This window comes from Calonectris borealis, chromosome 1 (assembly GCF_964195595.1).
Source record: "Calonectris borealis chromosome 1, bCalBor7.hap1.2, whole genome shotgun sequence".
NCBI classification, from domain to species: Eukaryota; Metazoa; Chordata; class Aves; order Procellariiformes; family Procellariidae; genus Calonectris; species Calonectris borealis.
In genome coordinates this window covers 213,088,039-213,110,523 of record NC_134312.1, presented here as the reverse complement: position 1 = coordinate 213,110,523, position 22,485 = coordinate 213,088,039, and the positions used below count along the sequence as shown (strand labels likewise).

General features: G+C 36.9%; 1 protein-coding gene across 4 annotated transcripts in view; it reads left to right on the top strand.

Annotated features, from left to right (window-relative positions):
- The window catches only part of DLG2 (discs large MAGUK scaffold protein 2), a 1,041,736-nt gene that overhangs the window by 621,327 nt on the left and 397,924 nt on the right, over positions 1-22,485 (top strand). For all 4 annotated transcript variants that reach the window (XM_075140226.1, XM_075140229.1, XM_075140227.1 and 1 more), the window contains one exon: positions 15,952-16,002. In XM_075140226.1, the coding sequence (XP_074996327.1) occupies positions 15,952-16,002 (51 nt within the window). The remainder of the gene's footprint in view (positions 1-15,951; positions 16,003-22,485) is intronic.

Here is a 22,485-nt window from a genome sequence, read left to right as displayed (position 1 = left end):
CTATAAGGCTGGCTTTGCTGCATCACTTTCAGAAATTGATGGGAACCTTCCTATTTATTTTATGATGGAATTTCATTTTCCTTTCATCTTAATTAAACGTTAATATAAGTTCACTCAGGTACCGTGGTTGTTCCCTTCCTCCCCCTGTCTTGTCACACTGATAAGATCTAAGGAATATGTACTTTATTCTCCTTTTGATCCCAATGAATTCCTCATATTTCTTCAGTCTCCCATTGTTCTTCCAAATTATTATTATTGTTGTTGTTGTTATTATTATTACTATTATTATGATGATTTATTGTTATTTTATTACCGGTTTGCTTTGCTAATTGCACCGCCTATGCTGAGTACTGTGCAGATGATACACTCAAGTTGTTTCCTAAAGAAGTGATTTTCAGACTACTTAGGTTAGTTTTCGTGAGCTGTAATCAAATCTTTGGATAGCTTTACACATGCCTGAGTGTGCCCATGCAGATGGCTGTGCGGCTGTTTTGGTGCATCCCTGCTGAGGGACACCGGGAGCTCAGACCCTTTCTGGAGCGTGCTCTGGGACAGCTCCTGCGCAGGGAAGTGTGGGGGCCATGATGGTGCCAAAATGGGGAGGTTAGGAAAATTTTCAGCTTTCTTCTCTGTCATCCCAGTCAGCCAGTGCAACCTGGATTTAGCACATTAAAAGGAAATACACAAAGGCTTAAACAAAGGCTGCAAAGAAAAAGACATTCTTCCTATTCTGGCTGTAAAAAGAATGGGGAAAATTTGCAAATTTCTGAGACAGTCGGTACTCTAAAGGCTTTTATTGGATAATATGAATGTAGGCGCAGCCTAGACCTAAATAAGTAAATTGGAGGAGGGAGGTGGCCTTATATAGTTCTACAATAAAACGTAAGTCATGTGGCATTACTAAATGAATATTAAATGTCATATATAACTATGACTCATGAGCAAATTTTTTTAAGACAATGGCGATAGAGGAGTAGAAAGAAATTCTTGTCTAAAAAGGTAGGATCTGAAATTTCACAAAAGTAGGGAGCTCTTGGATTTGGTATTTTTTTATTAATGAGTGTATTAAAATATATAAAAATATCGACATATAAGTGTATATATCTATTTTCCCATTGACTTCTCTTCAGAATAAATTTGTCGCTTCTTTCTTAATTAATTTGTTCAAAGTCTTGAAAGTCAGATTGTACATCTTATTATCTCAAATGACTTTTATGTTTTCCAGATTGTTAAACACCAATTTTGTTTGTTGTTTATACTCATCTTTCAGTCTGTCAGCTAATGTGGATTACAATGGACAAGCTAAATCTGGTAGAGCTCTGTGCTAGTTTTTAAAAGCTGCATTGGCTTGGCTTCTCGGTTTGGGCCTTGAATTGTATCACAGCAATGTTGTTTGCCCTGGCAAATGCTGCTGTGTTCTGCATGTCATCGTTTCTGCAGTGGGATAAGAGATTTTTCTTTTACAATAACAGTATTGACAAGATTGATTTAAATCCTGTTTATAAAATATTTTGAGATTATTAGTGAAAAAGGTGTTACATAATACAAGACTAATGAACTAGCATAAAACAATTCCCCTTAAACATGTAAAAATAGAAAAATTTTCATGCTGCCATCTGATGACTTAAATGGATTTTAGGATGACGGATAGCAGAAAAATATGTTACTGCTGTCCAAAACCCAAAGCAAAAGTACAGAATGGATCTTAGGAATCCAGTTTATTTTGCCTCTATTTCATATTCATTGTTTTTCTACCTAAGAATCAATATATTTCAAAGCTTTTATTTTAAAATATACTGTTTTAGAAAGGAACATCTTTACAAAAGGGGCCAAAGTGTTTTTGGACTAAAAATGTCATTGTTTTTACTGGGTTTTCCTTTTAAATTCTGGATGCAATTTTGAATATTTAAGCCTCATCGAAGACATTAACTTTTAACTAGGGGGAAAAAGCAACTCTTTAATGTAAAAAGACTTCAAGATTTGGGGGGATTTCTTTTATTTTCCTCAGGAATGAGCACTACTTTGCATATTTGAGTGCTACATATCATATTATATAAAAAATCAGAAGAAAACCTTCACTATGTCTGGATGTAGGTAGAAATATCAACATCCTATCAATTCATCAAGTAAAAGCATCACTTGGTCACATACCTAATTACTCCTTCACACTTTCATTCTGCAAAATTGTAATACTTTTCAATTGCCTGTGAATAACCCTGGCCTTTACATTCAATCAAAAAGTTCTTTCTGTAGACGTTTGATTAAAACATTGCCATTAGCAGACTGGGAGAGAGGAGCTTATTGAACTGTAAAGAGAGCACATCATACACTTGTGTGTCGCTTTGCTTCAGGTGGGCACAGCATAGAAAATGTGTAATGCCTCATATTTTTTGGATTTGGACTACTTAGAGTGTATGTACTTTAGCATTTTAGTCCCTATCATGGGTGTGCTTGAGAAGCAAATTCCTGCATTTACTAGTCTTTAGTTCACACACTGGAGCTTATGAAGCAGACCTTCTGACAAAAAACTAAACTCGACAACAGGCTTCTGGGTACCCTCTACCCACTATCAGGCAGTTGGTCCTTTGGGTGACATGGAAATAAATACCCTGAAAGAGGTACCGTGCTTTGCTTTTGCGAAGTCTATTCCTGTTGGGCCACTCTTCTTATTCTTGTAGCCTCTGCTGTGGGGAAGCCAGCAAGGTATTGCACTATCAGTTATTTTCATCACTCTGAGAAGAATCATATATACTTTTGTGGGTCTGGGGGTGTGTGTACCTCTATGCCCAGCTAGACTTCATTTTTAATTTGTCCGAGATAATTTGTCCATGAGGTTGGTACATGCTGCAGAATGCAGAGTATGTCTGTTACAGTTGTTTGAAGCACTTGGAGATTTGAGTCAGCCTAGAATTGCATGGCCCAAACTGACCTAAATTAAATGTAGTTTGAATTTGTTTTTGTCTTGCTCTCCCTGGCCTTGAATTAGCTTTTGCTTTTGTGTCATTTTTGATATATTACACTATAGACCCACAGTTAACATTACTGGATTTTGTAGCAGTAAGCTAAAATCAGTAGGATCTGTGGGTTTTCAAGGATCCAGTGCTTAACATAACCTCTTGAAAATATGCTTTTATAGTACAATCCATGGTCTTACGCCATGAAACCCTTTGTCTTCCATAAATGTTTCTGTTCATTTTAGTTTTTATTCTTTTGCATAAAAGGCTTAATTTGGATATATATTTAAGAAGTTAATAAAGCTCTTCAAGTACACAAAACTATTTTTTCACGGTGATACCTTTGCTCTGAATTACTTTGTCATGAAGTCGCAGTTCTGAAATGAATTGGGAAACATAGCATGAAGAGTACAAGTGAATAATTACTTATCTGTAGACTTAATTTCTTCGTGATTCGAGACAATGGCACTTGTAGGTAGATTTCACTGTATTAGAAAGGTGTAGAAAACTGAAAGCTTTCAGTTTTCAAAAGTGAAAGAAGAGTTAGCACAGATGTCGTTATCTTAATAGTTTTAATTGTACAAAAGGAAGAAAGAGCTTTCCCATTCCATAAGACTTCATTTTGGAGGACTTCAGACATTAGTTAGGCAAAATTTAGAGTGATGTTGTCAGAGAGAGACTTATTCCTTTGACCTTGGATAACCTAAGAAGTAAAGAGAAACTGCTCAGTATTGAAGCGAAAACCAATTTTGATGAAAAGTAGAAAAGAAAAACATTGGTTTCATGTCTTATTGGAAATGGAAGGGCTTAATTTCTATGATGCTTCAGTTCTTTAAGATGACATATATCTGAAACCCTTCTTCGTAATTTTAAGGATATTTAATTTTTATGTCTAGAATTGATTGATGTTTTGCTTTGCAAACTACCTCTTAAAGTTCAGCCAAGGCAAGGCTGTTTTTATCCTGGCAGTACATAATGCAACGTTAATAATAACATTGGCTAGAAAAGATTTCCCTCCCTAATAATCTTTTATGTATTGCTCTTAACATTATGCACTGCAGTTTTTATAGGAGGGGTTTTTCATATTATTTTTGTTAACTTTTTAAAAATTTTAGAATAGCTGCAGTGTGTTCTTACTCTTTTCCTACAGCAATATAAATAAATCTGAACGAACACCATTTTGCTTTAATAAAAATGCAAAATTAACCATTCAAATTCTCTCTCATTGTCCCCCATTGTTAGCCAGGGATTAGCTGATCCATGCTGTAAGGTTAACACACCTTCAGCACAGTTTCAGGAAATGTTCTGAAGCAAAGTCCCTACTGTTGCAAGCTGTGAGTGTTGACTGTTTTGGAATGTGACTCATTTCTAATCCACATTTTACAATAAAAACGCATGCCACTTTTAATGCAGTGATCTGGTGAATCAGCCTCAATGGTAAATTATATTTTTAATCAGTGTTTAGATGACCTAGCTTTCTGCATATAGTAGCAAACCCAAATATACTACAGATAATATCTGTTTTTCTGATCTTAAAAATCCCAGCTCCCATAATTTTCTATAGAAGATGGACTTAGTTTGAGGGTAATAGAAAGTAACGATGCCTACATGAGATAAATTTCCACTTTGTGGAGATTATTGATAAAAAGACATGACAATTGAAGTGAAATTTTTTTGTATCTTACATTAACATATTCAATCAGCTGTCAAGTGATTTGTGCATGTAAATTGTTATGCGTGAAGATGGCAATAGTTTAAAACTTTAGACTCATTTTAGTCATAAATTATTTGTGCTGAATATGTGATGTTTTATGTTAGCTAGGCAGAAAACTTCACTTTATTGGATTTTGGCAAGTGTGATTGTTTCATTCTTTACACAGCTTAATTGGGCAGTAGTGTGGTCATAACAAAATTAATCTTGTATAACATCCAAATTCACTTGGACTTTGCAAAGGTGATGGAAAGGTGAGCATGGCACACTGGGTATATCTTGAAACTATTGAGCTATAATAATTTTTCAAATAATGTACAGCGTACAAGGATGATTAATGACTCTGATTTCACCATCATCTTTCTCTTTAGCGGAAGCAGATTGCTGTTATCTTAATAGTGCTCTTTCTTACTCTATAAATTGTAAAAGTCTCCAACTGTCCATATGACCTCTTGTTATTCCTCCAGAGGAGGACAAACATAATTTGCAGCTGGTGCTTTCAATAGTGTTTCATTTCTTTTTCATTCTTCTTTTTTCTTCTATTATACTCTATTTCTATCTATTTTCTTGGGTAAGGGGTGCTCCATTCTCCGTGTGTGTATGGGTATGGAGGTCTGTGGTACCAGGTGAGATAAGAATAAGAATATTTTCCAAATCTCTGCTGCCATATAGTTTATAGTATAGATATGGAAATCACAGGTTTCATTATGTCAGGAAACTGTGGAGAACATACTAAAGATACTTCATATAATTGGTAAATTATACTCTACTTCTGAAAAGGGAATGATGCAATACTTGATATTTTAAAGTGGTATTGCACAACATTAAACATTTTCAAAGTATTTCTGTGTTGCAATTATGCATTTTAGTTCTTAGATATTCTTAGAATATTTTTATACACTAAAATGCACAACTGCAACACAGAAATACTTTGAAAATTAAATTAATTAAAAATATTCTTAGAATACTTTTTATGCTGTAGGTTTTTCCCCACACTTCTTTCTTAATCTGAGGGAGTTTATTGTGCAGTGCAAGCTTTTTGTGCTTGTTTTAAAAAGCATTATGTGTCAGCGTTTTTCTCAAGCTTTCTTTGTTTTTTTCCTTAGTGCTTCAGTAAAGCATCTCTGCTGTTGTATGCAGTAGTTAACAGATAACCTTAAAAGCCTAATCTTTTTTTCTTTTTTTTTAGAATACTGAGACAATGCATAGAAATTATTTCAAAATTAACATTCATGTTCACCTTTCAAGATTTCATCTTTGTATTGGAAATGAAACTGAAGGTGGATGAAAGTGATTTTTGCCTCTCTCCTTAAATTTAAGTTGAAGAAAATTTTATGAAAAACTGAAATTTCTCTCAAACTGATGCAAAATAGTTTCTCCTACCAAGAAATCTGAGAAGCATTTGGAACAATTTGCTGAATTTTGGCTAGGCTTAGATTGTGACTGGTGATGATCTGTCGTGCTGTATTAGCTGCTTTTCAGGGTGTGCACTGTTAATCTGTGTGAACAAGTTACATCACTTTTCTTTCCCTGAGCTTGTGAGGAGGAGCCGAAAACCACTTTGATTTTGTCTCAGCCATTCAGATATTGTCTTTTTTTTTTCTGCAGCAAAATTAATTGGGCAGCAGGGAGCTGTTCTGCTATGCTTTTAGTTGTAGAGTGCAGAGGACTGTGGCTTCCTGCCCAAACATACACTAAAGAGTCTTCCAAGATTTTAAGAGAAATAGTGAACCTTTCTGCTGCTATAAAAATACTTGTAAAGCAAGTGATTCATGCATAAAATCTTGTCCTGTGGAATACATGAATGTTTCTTTATAAATGTACATATACTTTATTTATGTGAATATTCCTTACTATTCATTTTTATTATTTGTGCAAATATTTTCTTTACCTTTCCAAGTCTACTCCCTCTTGCAGGTGTAAGCGCATCCACAGATTAATAAATGTAACATCAGTTACAAGCCCAGTGACACCCACGGGATTGCACCAGTGTTACTGAGAGTAGAGTTTAGCCTTCAGTACTTGTGCTAGAGTTAACACAGGAGAAGAAAAGAACCTAAGAGAATTCATTGATTGTGGTTTCTTCATAGGCAATGGGGTGAGAGAGCAGGGAAGGGAGTATTAGCTCTCCAAGGTAAACAAAGGTACTGGAAGACAATTTTAGGCACAAAAATATGACTCAGATTACACTGTCATTTAACAAATTGCAAGAGATTAGATTATTTGGGTTGTATATTTATTTAAGGAAATGGGGCATGCCCATTATGTATGTTATATATGCTTCATTATATGATTGCTACATAAACGTGTCATGGATATCAAAGAATGCAGTAAATTCTTTCCTTGCCTTAAATTTTGCCAGTTAGTATGCTATTGATTTCTCCCTAAAACTGAAAATTTTATCTTAAATGTTAAATGAATCAAACTTACCCCACAGTTTATGTATTAATTTCTGCCTTTTAAACCCTCTAACTTCAGTTACCAACATTTTAAATGAAATTATGCAAATTACGGTATTAAACATTATTAACATAACCTTGTAAGTCCCAAGTTACAAGTACTTCATAATCTTTGTTGATGAAATAAAGTCAATCAAGCAACAACAAATTTCCATTTCTATGTAACTTGTACATAGAATGAAATATTACACATACATTCTAGAAATGTATGAACTGTTCAGACTGTTGAAAAATTTGATGGATTTTGTTCTAAAAATGAAATGGACTAGAGATATAGGAACCTGACAAACTGAGAGTTCATGATAACTCATATGTTAGGGTGTCAGCCATGGCAGAAGCACAGAACAAAATGAAAGGCAGAGTGACTGCGAACTTCTAAAGCCATGTAGTAAATGACCTGAATTGCACAGGAAAGAATGTAATTTTGTGGAAAGAAATGACTGTATCCAGTTCTCTGGAATGCACTGCTTCAAATTCCTGTGCTGATGTATATTATAAATTTAAGATACAGAAATATAAGGAATTTTATGAAATTATTTTTTCAGGATGCAAATCCTAAAAGTCTAAAGTGTCTCTATATATCAGTGGACAGACACAGGTTTCTCAAATGGCAATTCCAACTGAAGACTAAGGCACATGGCATAAATCTTTCCCTCTTGATTCCTCTCTCCAGTGCCTGTAAAAAAAGCCTAGATAACTGCTTAACTTAGATTTCTACCTGTTAGATAGCTAATATGATGGCATATGAATTTCTCTTAGTGTAAGAGAGAAGGTTGTAAGAACAAAAGCTGAAATTTGCATTCTTCTTCTTTTGTTGATACTAATTTTGTACAACTAGGTGCTAGCCTAAACAGAATTCACTCATGAATGTAATTTCATTTCCATTTACTGTGACCCCCATTTGAAATCATGATCTCTGCTTTGATCTGCTCCATGGATTATGCTTATGAAACTGGGAGTTCTGCGATGGGTCTGCATTAGGTATATCAAGTGCTTACACTTGCAAGCATATAGGCATTTTTCTTCTGTAGCATATATGGCCAAGCTCAGGATACGGAAAAAATGAAGAGAAGATGAAGGAAAATTTGATGGCTTATATTGTAAAGGACAGAGTGTTATCACATACTATGTAAGCTAAATAAAATAACAAGAATATCTAGGAGGAGAGTTTCAAGATATATGCTTTTCAGACTGTAGAAAGTGTCAGAACTATGGAGACAAAACAGCTAATAAAAATCTAGATTGTTGCTGAATAGGGGAAAGGATTGTGAGGAGTGAGAGCAGCAAGCAGGGAAAACCAGAAGAGAATCCCTTATTTAGATGAGATTTTGAAACTATAGTTAAGCGGGTGAAGCATATTAATGAAAGGAATCAAGGTACATGGAGTGTATGAGTAACTTAATAGGAGTTGTGGGAGAAGATTATGTTAAAAAGTTTAGTTGGAAAAGAAGAGAAGGTGGAAAGCTAATCATGAATAATCCTCTGGATGAAGGGGGATTAGATAAAGTATGTTTAATTCGGTATGTATGTGTGTGCATCTGTATGTGAGAGAAAAAGAAAAGAACAGATTTGGAGGTAATATGAAGGAAGAAACAAGTAAAAAACATGCAAAGAATGAAAATAAGAGGAAGCAGTGGAGGCTGAGGTGGAGACATGGGAAGTTGTAATTAGTGCTAGGGGATGGTGATACACAAGAGATACAGAAAACATTACTTTGTTCTGAACAAGATTTGAGAAATGAGGTAGGGAAAGATAAAATTAGGAATTTGGGAATCAACCAGAGAAGAGTGGTAATGGTTACTTGCTAAATAGGTATTTTCTCCAAGAGAATGAAAATTAAAAAAAAAATAAAAAACCCAAGGGTAACAGTGAGGGAGGAAGAAAGAAAGGAAAGGATGAGTATGGTACACAAACAGTGAAGAAGAAGGCTGACTAAAAATAAAGGCCTGGAGAAGGATATAGGAGACATCTAACAAGAAAAAAATGAGCAAAAAAAGCACCCTTTGAGCAGGGTACAAGTTGATCATGACTGTGCTGCAGATCTCTACAGGTGTTGACCAAGAGCTAGACTTGGCTCCTTGGAGCTCTGCTAACTGCGTGTTGAGGGTGATATCTTCCCTAAAGGATGTACAATGACTGATGGTCAAGTGCTCTGTAGGCATCTGTGGAAGGATCCACAAATCAGTTGCACATATACTGTAAGACCTATTCCTGATAGAGTATAAATTTCTTTCAAAACCATACAGTCTTTCACTCTTGATTCTTCACACCAGAACAGTCATATTATGACAAGAAAAGTTTAGGTTATGGTAAATTTTCATTCAAAGAGTTTAACATATTGTCCTTGTTTCCTAAAGGAAATATGGGTGAAAAGAAGAAGTGGACTTAGTTATGCACTGTGATTAAAAATAGATGTGGGCTATCACGTATAAAAAGCCCATAAAATACACTTACTCACGTAGATAAAGAATAGTGGCATGAAAAACTTTCTGGCAGCCTCTTTAGGACAATTTGAAAACACAAACTCACCATACTTGAAATCAGAGAACACAGGAGACTGTTTTCTGTATGTTCATAAGCAATGAGAAAGGAAATTTTTAATGGTCTTGGAAAACAATATTGAAAGGACATCAGCAGGTTTCTTGGAAACAATAAGGAAGCTTTGACAATTAATGAAGAAATAACCTAAATCTGGAGATGGCAAAGGGCTAAATAAAGATCACTCTTTGGTCTTGCTGATAAAACAGAAATCATGAAAGGCTATTTAAATCCTATACTTGTTAAACTACACAAAAGGCCTTGATGCTTCTGAAATGTAAAATGGACTGTCTTAATTATGCAGCAAATTGGAAATTTTTAAAGGACAAATATGTTTTAGGGTTACTTGTACAACGAGAATTTGGCAATCCTGTATTCCAGTGGGGTTTGGGTGGTTAGGCAACTGGTGAAACCATACAGCCAAAAGAATCAAATTTGCATATTGAGTGAAAATCAGTGGTGCAGTAGTTATCTTCCTATGCATATGATAATAAAAGTAGAAAAAGCAGTATTCTTTCTTGAAGACAGCTGAAAAACAACATCCAATTAAATATAATTAAAAGCAGTTTTGTTTGTAATAAAAGCTTACAGATGTTCTACTTTTTAGGCAAAACAATCTTCTTGAAAATAAGACTAAACATAACAAACAGCTCTAATGACATCAATTTTATTAGAAAGAATAGGTGCAGTGGTCTCGAAATATTACAGTTGTATAAATTACCAGTGTTTTGATGCTGTTGCCACTATCGTAATACAGTTTTTATCATTAAATTCATATGATGACATCTTTATCTTATTGAGTGGGTGGATGCAGTGGTAAATGTGTAGAAGTATAGCAAGAAAGAATTAGGCAACACTTATTTGTTGGAGTGTAAACAGGTCTATCGCATCAAATAATTGCAGAAGTATAAAAAGAGTATCAAATTATTATTATGAGAAAAAACTTATCTATAAAAGTGTTAACAACGTGACAGAATATGTGAAAATTAAAAACCCAAGAGAATGTTATTCTCAAAGATTTGGGGAATCTATCATAATCTGTAGAACTGATTTTCCTTAAAGGGACTACTTCAACTGCTTAAGTCATCCTTAAACTGCACTAAACAAGAGACACTTCCTGGAAAGTAAGAGTAAAATTCTTCATGTAAAGGAACAAACAAATCTGAGTTTGTCAGGTCCTTATTTTGGTGTTCTGTATGCTGGCTTTATTTCAGGTTTTTCACAAAATAGTATCTAAAAGCTCTTTTTACCTGTTCCTTATTTCTCATTCTCCTGAAAGAAAGTGTCATCTGAAGATTACTAGTGCTTTCTTCTTCGAAAGATAAGTGAACTCTAATAGTGATTAAAGCTTCACCAGGAAATCTCTCTTGAATGCTGGAATCTAGACAGTTACCATACATTAAATCTCTTTCTTAAAGACATTTGCTTGTCAAAAGTTTGAGAAAGTCCTCCAGTATAACAGGTGCAGCTGTAAATGAAAGGCAACTGTTACCTTGCTTTTGCAAGCAGTAGCTTTAAACATTGGGAATTGAGTTATGGTAACTTATTCTACAGGGGCTGTAAGTTCACCACGCTCTGGATCATGAACATATGTAAGGTCAGGAGACTGAGAAGCCTTCTTGCATCAGAAGCGTATGTTGGTGGTGCTGTTCCTGAACAACAGGGCACCAAAGGCACTCAAAGTTATCTAAAGGTTTCATGCGGACCTGTTCTTCATGTAGCACTAACGTATTTTGTCCTGGTCAACAGTATCTTTTCTGCTGGAAATAAAGCATGTTCCTGAATGAGACATATTTTGATTCCAGAGTCAAGCTTCCAGCCTTGAAGAAGGGATGTGGTTGATTGCATCCTCCCATGGACCTCATAGAATCATAAAATCATTAAGGTTGGAAAAGACCTCTAAGATCATCGAGTCCAACCGTCAACCCAACACCACCATGCCCACTAAACCATGTCCCTAAGCGCCTCATCTACACGTCTTTTAAATACTTCCAGGGACGGCGACTCAACCACTTCCCTGGGCAGCCTCTTCCAAGGCTTGACCACTCTTTCAGTAAAGAAATTTCTCCTAATGTCCAATCTAAACCTCCCTTGGAGCAACTTGAGGCCATTTCCTCTCATCCCATCGCCAGTTACTTGGGAGAAGAGACCAACACCCACCTCGCTACAACCTCCTTTCAGGTAGTTGTAGAGCGCGATGAGGTCTCCCCTCAGCCTCCTCTTCTCCAGGCTAAACAGTCCCAGTTCCCTCAGCCGTTCCTCAGAAGACTTGTGCTCCAGGCCCTTCACCAGCTTCGTTGCCCTTCTCTGGACACGCTCCAGCACCTCAATGTCCTTCTTGTAGTGAGGGGCCCAAAACTGAACACAGTATTCGAGGTGCGGCCTTACCAGTGCCGAGTACAGGGGCACGATCACCTCCCTACTCCTGCTGGCCATGCTATTTCTGATACAGGCCAGGATGCCGTTGGCCTTCTTGGCCACCTGGGCACACTGCCGGCTCATGTTCAGCCAGCTGTCAACCAGCACCCCCAGGTCCTTTTCCTCTGGGCAGCTTTCCAGCCACTCTTCCCCAAGCCTGTAGCATTGCATGGGGTTGTTGTGGCTGAAGTGCAGGACCTGGCCCTTGGCCTTGTTGAACCTCATACAGTTGGCCTCAGCCCATCGATCCAGCCTGTCCAGGTCCCTCTGCAGAGCCTTCCTACCCTCCAGCAGATCAACACTCCCGCCCAACTTGGTGTCGTCTGCAAACTTACTGAGGGAGCACTCGATCCCCTCATCCAGATCGTTGATAAAGATATCATCTTGTGCACTTCTTACCCACTCCTGCCAGAGTCCTCTGGGCCTGTTACAGTCACAGGTGGTGTTGAGCATTCTTTCTCTGAAGAGGGGCCATCAGTGTCCCGAATCAGAGAGGGAAGCCAACAGCAATGTATCTTGGCTTTGAGCTTTTGGAGAAGGGGAGAAGTTGAATTGTTCCTTGTGGACATCCTAACCAGTTGGGCTTGTGGTAGCAGGTGCTGGATATCATGCTGTGCATGTGCTGCTAGTGACAGGTACAGACAAGCCCGAAAAAGCAATCGCAAAAGCTGCTAAACCAGAGATCTGGCCTTTCACTGGTGTATAATTATGAAAGACGTACAGCATCCATTAAGCAGAACTTTGTTAACAGTCTAGAGTTAGGAGTAATGCAAGTGCTCACCAAACTTTACACATCTTTTTTAGACTTTGTTTGTACTCAGTGAAAGGAAACCTCAGGGGCACAATTCATCTATCTTATCTGAGATTTCTAGTGTAGGATGAAATGAATGAAGACCTAGAAGTGCCTGTTTCTTTTCACTGAGTGTAAAGAGAGCTAGATGACTACCTCACATTTCAGTATTATAAATACAAACATTTGGTTGAGATTAAAGATACCTGTTGTCAACCTTGCACACCTGAATGATGTGAAAGAATATTCCCAAATTGACTTGGAAATGCTGATGATTTCTTTGGCTGTGGAGGAGAAGCGAAAATCATATGAAAAGGTTTGGGCTTTTTCATAGCTATTTAAAATCACACAGGCCATAGTAAATTTTGCTGTGTGTTCTTGCTGCAATCTGAAATAAAAGCAGAATTCAGAAAACTCATGTAAAGAGAGATATAGGAACAGGTTCCCACTACTTGCAAGAAATGGAAGTTGCAGGTTCAGACAGCTTGTTTAGGTGCTTTGTCAGGCCAGAGACTGTCAAGTTAAAATGGACAAAAACAGAGGGTATGTCCGTATGCTGCTAAATGAGAGGACTGACAAGCCGGTTCCAGCTCTGGAGCCATGATTCTCCTGCTGCTTAACTGTTGGCTCAGTTGGCTATTTGTTTCCAGCAGGCTCCAGACAGAAACAGCCTTAAGCACTGAGACTTGGCTGAAAATTGACTCTAATTTAGCGGTGTAGGTGCAGCCAGAGAGTCTAAATATAAAATAAAATGGTGCTAGCAATGAATGGTACTGCATATATCATCATTCCACCTGCCTCAGGTAGGTGCAATATCTTATTAGATCCTTTACGAAATAACTGCATAGGTCTTCTGAGCAACCAGCAAGAAAAACAGGGCGGTGAACTGCATATGTAGATATATATGCTTAAATAACAAAAGGAGTTGGATCAAGATCAGCTTTTCAATTCATATCATCCCTGCTGCTATGGAACTTGATAATGGATCTCTGCTGCAATTAATGGCGATTTGAACTGAAGACATTTTTGGAATCATGACCATGAACGATAAAAGGAACCCCTCAGATGATCATAATCAAGATATTGTTTGTGTGCAAATACAAATTGAGTATTCAGCTTGTGTTTTCTCCTTTCATCTTTATACAGAGGTTGCTCACTTCTCATGTCCCTCTTTTTCCCATTTTGCTGCACTAACGAGTTTTTAATGCAAAGGAAAAGTGATTATAAGCAGCGAAGCAAAGACAGCTTTATAGAGCAAGACTGAGGAATTGAAGACATAGATCAGAGCTATCCACCAACCTAAGATAAAAGAGAAGTTCATGAAAATAGAGACGTATAGATAGCTTTGATTTCATTATCATTAGACAAGAAAGGACAAAAAATGGAATAGCTATGAAGCTGTTCATACCTAGTAAGTTGCCTGTATTAATAAAAGAGTCTATGCAGAAAGCATTAAAGTGATAACATAGAGCAGGAAAATATCCTATAGTAAAATTTTTGTTCATATCTGCTTTTAGTGTAGTGTAATGTGATTACTAGATTGTGATAATGTGAAAAATACAAAGATTATGTATGTATTAAATATTTTATTCATTGATGCTGTGTTTTCATTTCATTGTTAAGCATGGGTTACTTTCTTGGACTTTTCTCCCTCTCTCTCTTTCCTTTTGAACACAGATTCTGGGGGTTGTATTTCTATTATTGATTTCATGGTTTATCAGATCTTGAATTGCAGACAAATTAAATAGTTGGTGTCTTTTATAGGAAGCTTTTGTTTGGTAGATACATGAACCTAGTTACAATATTGACAAGAGAAGTACCTAATGACATTTGAAAGGTGCTTGACTAGGTAAAGAATGATTTGTATAGTGTTATCTGATTGCAGGTAGAAAACGAATATAGAAAATTAGCAGCTGGGAGTGGGGAGGAGTAATAAATGTTCTTGTTCTGAGAAATAACAAATTTGTTCCTCCAAGATTAGGTCAGTCCTAATGTTTCACTTCAGTTTTGCTCTTACAAAATAATTTTTTTTTCATTAAGTATAAATGAAGTAAAACACTAAAGCAAAACTATTTTCCAGGAAATATCTTATAATCATAAAAACTAAAACAGCATGGTTCATGGGCAATATATATTATTTTTGATTAATCAATATTTTCTGGCCAAATCAAAAAATTGCTGACTAGCTGTAGCTAAGAGACACTTTGAAATTCTGAGATTTTAATAACAGAAGTATTTTCATTACTCTGCATTTTACTTACAATATAGTCAGCTTTTGTAGCTTTCTCAGATGCAGTACTCTACCCATTTAAGAAATGAGGAAACTAAGAAAGGGATGTTAAGTGAGTTGCCTAGAGGGACAGAAAAAATCCATGTCAGACTGGAACAAGGTTTCAGAATACAGCTTAAATCAGTGTCATGTCTTCAGCTGATAGATTTCTTGTCCAGTGCAATCTATTTTGGTGCTCTACATTTTGTAGCTTAATTTATTTTGACACTGAAACTCAGCGTAAGAATTGCATTAACATTCTGTGCCTTTTTGCCGTTCAGCTGTCTGTTGCTGGATGTTCTTGCCCTAGGTTAATACAGTAAACAAGATGTATTTCAGTATATGTATCAGTGAGGGGTTTTTACATACGTACTATGAATTTCCTGTCTGCTTTTGTATTGCAAAGTAGATTGGAGCTCATAAGGCAATGAATAATTAATCTTTCTTCCATTTATGAGAATAATTTTTAGAAACAGGTCTTCTATTTTTGACATGAAACTATTACCTTGGAAACTGTTTAAAGATTTGCACAAAGTCCACAAACACACTACATCAAATGTCAGTCATACTATGTGACTTATCCATTATTTCAGTGTTTTACATACTGAACTTTTACTGTTTTCAAGTTTATAGGCTCAGTTACATGCTATTCAAGACAAAGGGGAGCTAAGTAGGCTATAATTTAGATAGCGTCACCTATATGTTGAAAAATGTGCTTCAGTAAACGGATCATACTGGAATATCTGTACAGTATCCCTACCAACTTACCTTCTATGTGCATTTAAGTAATTTTCTGATTTTATTTTCTTTAGGTAAATGGAACAGAAATTGAATATGAATTTGAAGAAATTACTTTGGAGAGGGTAAGTATAATTTATTCTTCTCTTATAGGAAAAAATATAATCTGTAATAAAAATAATGCAATTATTTTTGAAATTAAAAGTGGTTAAGAATAAAATTATTTTGAATAAAGATGTCCACTCTTTATTCTGAACTATGAAAATGTGAGTGATACAATAGGATAAGCCCTTCATGTTTTTAAGAAGTTTCAGGTGTAGCTATTTGCAGACCAGTATCCAGAATGCTTTTTCCCCCACAAATATGTCAGTGCTTGACCAGGCGTTTGACTATTGGGAAGAGCCCGTGTGACTTGGTAATTCCCTTTTAGCTTGTGAACTGGAATTGTGGAATCTTTTCTCTTTTAACCTGCTTGATTTCCTTGCATGTGTGAATGATAATAGAAGACATGTAGTCTTATTCTATAAAACAAAGATTGCAAAAGTGTTTTTAATGTTCAAGTGACTATATAAAAGCTGTAGACCATATCTGCGTGTAAAGGAAATGTTTATACAAGTCTGAATTGCATGAGCTGTAATCAGACTTGGCAGTGAAGGCTTTGTTGGTAGTGTGGTTTAAAAGTAACACAAAAAAAAGAGAGATATTTAAAATTTGTGCTGCATCATATCTTCCCGGATTCGGTGGGTTTTCCTTGCCTTTTGGTTACATAACTGTTTTCTTTAGACTGTGGACTTTCTTTGCCACAAGATCAACATGGGCCGAATGTTTTGTGAGAACGAAAGCCTAAGCTTTGTCATGTATCATAGTCCTTACAAAGATTGCTAATGGATGCAAGACTGTCATTGCTGAATTCCTTCAATATTCCACCAACATTCTGGTAATATGAAGTTTTATTCTCTTGAAGCAAACACAGTTAGGCTTCTTTCTACATAAAATGCTTGAATGCAAGGCCGGATTTACGAAGATGTGACTGATGCCTTATGAACAAATGCCTGTAAGGTAGCAAACTATCATTAAATTAGATACTTAGATTATACAATTCGTTGCACTTTTTCTGCATGTTATATTTTTAATTGTCCAGGATAATGAATTTCATAACTATTCAACTTAAAGGGATACAAGTTTATGTTCTCATTGAATTGCTCTCTCAGGCAAATTAGGAAAGAGCAATATATCTTTTTACCATAGCCATCCTCATAACAGATAACATGTAAGGTTATAGGCACTTTTTATCTACTGTCTCTCAACTTATTTGCGCATCGCTAGTTATTCATTGGACTAGAGTTTCCAAAGGTCACTGAACAGAACACATGCCTCCTGGGTGATATTTTGAAAACCACTTTATTTTTAATAGATGTAAGTTATCAGTGTACATACTGCAGAGCGCATGTGATTTGCATCTCCTGTACCTGTCTGATGCAGGATGCAGATAACTAGTTATTCATAATATAATATCATATAATATCTGTTAAAGACTGATTAACAATAGCAAAAAAAGCTACAGATTTTAATGGAGGATATTTAGTTGTTTTCTGGATGCTGCTGAATCTGTGGTTTCTGATTATTACTGCTAGAAATGTTTTGTCACATGTATCAATATTTTGTCTCAAAGGCAAGGTACTGTGTCTGCTGGTTTTTGTGTGAGATATAAAATACAAGTGATTGCCTTTAAATAGCTGCCGTTTACATTAGACTAAAAGCATTTTCAGAAGAAAGACATTCTCCATGTTTATTACCCATTTTCTTCCGCAAAACTGCTTTTAGAAATTAGATGGAAAATCATCTCTCTGTATTTAATGGCAAAGCTGCAAAATGTATTAAGGTTGCTGCTGTTGAGAGATAAAAATGTAGTTTGCCCATATCAAAGAGTTGGTAATAAACTTTCCATTTTAAGTCCAGTTATCCAGGTTACACAATTCTGCATCCCCAAAACCATCAGATATTTCCTTCATGACATTTATCTACATTTTGAAAACGTCAATATAATTTAAAGGATTTTACAACGTAAAAGATAAATTGGTTGAAGGTGTATTAGGGTTTTTGTACTCTTTTCTTTTTTTTTTTTTTTTTTATAGCAGAATAAAAGGGAAGGTGGTAAAGGATCGATTACTTCCCAGCATCTCCCAATCTCTGTAGGCTTGGCAAGGACACCATTAGTTTAATTGTAGGAGGTCACCTTCTTCCATAGGTGACATGAATTTGTGGGATGTATTCCTGAAGAGAATTACCAGCTTAAATATGATCCTCACCTCAGGATGAAGAGATGGCTCCATCCCTTGGGGTAACATAGGACCACTGTGTGCGTGTTGGCAGAATGCATCCCATGTGGAGCTGGGGAGCAGCTCAGCAGGGTCTCAAAAATGCCTAAAGGAAACCCTGCTAAGGGACTGGGGGCATGGACAGTGCAGAGCTTGCTGAGCTGCCTGAGACCCAGCTGGCATACCAAGAAATAACTGCAAACATACAAGTGGGCTTGTGTAGAAAGCTTTTTTATTTTTGCTCTTTGACATAATGTTGTTCCGTTGTTTCTATTTAAAATTTGGGGTCCTAGTTTACAGTTTAACAAGACTTGGGGTTTTGAGCTTAAAAGGCATCAGTGAGAGCTCACAAAGACGATGAATTTGAGGCAGATCCACCTTAAAGCTGTGTGATCAACACTGTTCCAGGAGTTAAGGAAGTTGTTAGTATGCTTCTGCCAGCCCCCTTCTTAGTGGCATGCTTTTATCCTTTTACTCTTCTTCATTTGCGTCAGCCACACTTATCAGGTACCATCACCAATCCCTGACCCCAAGAGGATCACTGTTAAATAAGTGATCCTCATTTAGAGCTCTCATAAGAGCCTACTTGAGTAACACAATTACACAGGTAAGAGAAATCAAACTAATTCTCTTCTGTTTAAAAAAAAAGAAAAATAGACAGTTTTAATTCCTTCAACTACTTCAGAGAATGTGTGAGTTTCTCTGCTAACTTACAGGCATAAAATGCAGATCCAGGTGTAGACTAAGACTTGGCTATTTGTAATAAACTACAATGCCCAAATGCACACTTAGACAAAATTCCTTAAAATAAGCCATTACCTTGCTCTAGGTTGAATATTAAAGACACCATAAAAAGGAAAGTCTACATAAAATGACTCATATTAGTGCAGTGATGTTAGTCTTCTATTACTACAGGACTTGAAAAATATATCCAGCACTATCAAGAGACCGATTTGCACTTGTAAATCAGTGGTCAATGTAAGAGAGAACTGAATAGACTCTGTGACAAAGCTTAGCCTAACTTCTCTAAGCTGGAGGAAAGTTTTAATTGATTCACTCCTTGGTACGGCACTGTCATTGGAGACATATGCTGAAGAGAGGGTTTTAATAGAAGTTGATGGAATATCAGGCAATATCAATAGTTACCTTGAAAAAGAGTAAAGACAGACAGTGGGTCACTTAATGATTCATGTTGGATTCACACAGAGTTCAAGGTCTGAGTTCAGATCTCAGTACTTTTTTGCTCACCTAACCTTGCCTATTCTTTAGATGTTAGAGAAAAAGAGGGTAGTTATGATTAGTAAAGCTGTTTTCACAGAATCTTTTGATGCTTCAGCACGTATTTTCATTCTGTATCTGTATAAAAGTAAAATTATATTACTTTCTGTGGAATAGACTGTTTAGAAAAGATTAAATTCTGTCAACACTGGAACTAAAGACATCTAGTTCCCAGTGCATTTGCATCATAAGATTGACTGACCTTGGCATCTGAACAGGTCGAGCTCTGACTGAGAATTTTCCCAAGGTTGAGACATGCATGAAGTGTCTCTTCTTCTATTTCTTTTTCTTTTATACTCCTGTGGGTTCTCTGGCCTATGATAACAATTCAGGTTACACTGCAGAATGTCTCTGTTTTTAATGAACCACATCATTTTACAAAGTTTTTAGCAATTTACTGTTTTGTTTCCTCCTCACTTTTTCTGATTCGGTTGCAATTGGCAATTGGGCTTACTACTGTTGAGGGAGAGACAGACATTATGCTCACATAGCATAATTATTTCCTTAGAAAATCATATCATTAAAGATATTCCAAAAGAGTAAATTCTCAATAACAATTTGTCATCTGGGAGTGTGCTGTGATAATTCTGATAAATTTTCTTCTGTATCCACCACATGGTCTTTTCAGTGGAAAGACTGAAAACCTACTCTCTCTCTTCTTTTCTTTGACTTGACATTTCAGTGACATCAAGTGCCATGAGAAGATTTCATTTTTCTGGTTCAAGAGAACTGTTCTCGAAAAGGTTGGATTTCCACATTTCCACCAAATTCAAGAGTCTATTCAAGTCTCAACTAGAAAGACTAAAACTGTAATCATAACTAAACTTAAAGGGTAAAATTTAAAAATCCTGAGGAAACAGTGGAAAAAGCAATCCTCATACATTTTGGTAGAGTAAGGATTTTTTTTCAGACCTGGGCTTTTATTTAGTTTGGTACCTTGTAAACCTAACAGATAATTACTACTGTACTATTAATTATGCTGTTTTCATCACTAATTTCCTTTGTGAAATGCAGAAGTTTGCAAAAATATAAAGAGGTGCATTCCACCGAACGCTGAAGGGCAGTGGGAACTGGATTGTATTCAGTGACACAAGGATTTCAATTTGACTCAATGTCTTATTTTTTATATCTATCTTGTTTTGGCAGAGATCATAGAATCATAGAATCATAGAATACTTTGGGTTGGAAGGAACCTTTAAAGATCATCTAGTCCAACCCCCCTGCAGTGAGCAGGGACATCTTCAACTAGATCAGGTTGCTCAGAGCCTCGTCCAACCTCACCTTGAATGTTTCCAGGGATGGGGCATCTACCACCTCTCTGGGCAACCTGTGCCAGTGTTTCACCACCCTCACTGTAGAAAATTTTTTCCTTATATCTAGTCTGAATCTACCCTCTTTTAGTTTAAAATCATTCCCCCTTGTCCTATCGCTACAGGCCCTGCTAAAAAGTCTGTCCCCATCTTTCTTATAAGCCCCCTTTAAGTACTGAAAGGCCTGATAAGGTCTCCCTGAAGTCTTCTCTTCTCCAGGCTGAATAACCTCAACTCTCTCAGCCTTTCTTCACAGGAGAGGTGTTCCATCCCCCTGATCATTTTTGTGGCCCCCTCTGGACCCTCCCTCTGTGCTGAGGGCTCCAGAGCTGGACGCAGCACTGCAGGTGGGGTCTCGCCAGAGCAGAGGGGCAGAATCACCTCCCTCGACCTGCTGGCCACGCTGCTTTTGATGGTGCCCAGGATACAGTTGGCTTTCTGGGCTGCGAGCGCACATTGCCAGGGCATGTCCAGCTTTTCATCCATCAAGATCACTGTTTCCTTGTATGTCTGGGAAATATGGTTTTCATTATTGTACAGTAGTGTATCTGCTTTCTGCCTTTTTTTAAGGTGTTAGATGCTAGGTGTTCATGCATCAGCACGCGTTGACCTCTCAGGAATGAGACTGTAGGACAATGCAGTGCCAGGAAAGTCCTCCTTTATGTGGTTCAGAAATAACAGGGTGGAAGGCAGTGGACAAGAAATGGCCACTAGGAAAAGGTATTTTCAAAGTTTAAAAGCTTATGCCATAGACGCATGCCTTTTGAGAACGCAGAGTGCACAAATCAATATCCAACCATCAACAGCCCCAGTGGAGTGGTCTGACATCTTCCAACAGGAGAAAGTAAATCTTTTAAAGTGAGTGTCCCTCAGGTACCTGCCAAGCTTCTCCAAACACAGCATTGCTCTCTGAGTGTTTATTTCTGCAGCACTGTAGATAGTTTCTTCATTGTTAAGAGCTTTCTGACTAGGTGCCCTTATTACATTTCTTCTTTGCTAGGCTCTGCCTGCTTCCTAAGTGAGAGTAAGTGGTAGTTATTCTTGCAGCCTCAGACTGAAATAAATAATAATTCAAAGGTAGAATCCATCTTATTGAGTAGTTTATATCAGGTTCATAGTAGAATAGTGACCTATGGATGTTTATTGCAATAAAGCTCACCCACAGGAATTTTTTCCTGGAAGGGGCCAGCACAGTCTGCCTACAAGAAAAGGCAGATGTGTCTATGTATGGAGCTGAGTTATCAGCAAACAGAAAATGTGAATTTATTGTTGTGCAGACAATTTGAAAAACTGATCTCTTGGGTATCCAGATAGAGTCTTTGCAGTGTATGTGTAACACAAAGTTCTGTAAAATGAAAAAAGAAATTCAGAAAGATCCTTGAAAATACAAGTGTAGTGCATGCAATCACTGTGCAGGAAATTCTCTTATGCTTTCTAGTTCCAATCACATGTCTTACTTTAGAGTTAACAAAGGATTATGCTACTGATAGGCAGTTGTGTCAGTGGCTGTTGTTTACCGTCAGAGAGGTTTGTAAGCATTGGAAAGCACAGACTCTCTGGCCCTGGATGCAATGGCTTAAGCAAGGTCCGCGTTCTCCTTTCGTCTCTTGTGCCTTACCAGATTTTGCTTTGACCTTAGGTTGTGCAAGAGCGAGCTGATGAAAGGAGCTGAAGGAGCCTGGTGTGCGTCCTGCTAATGTGA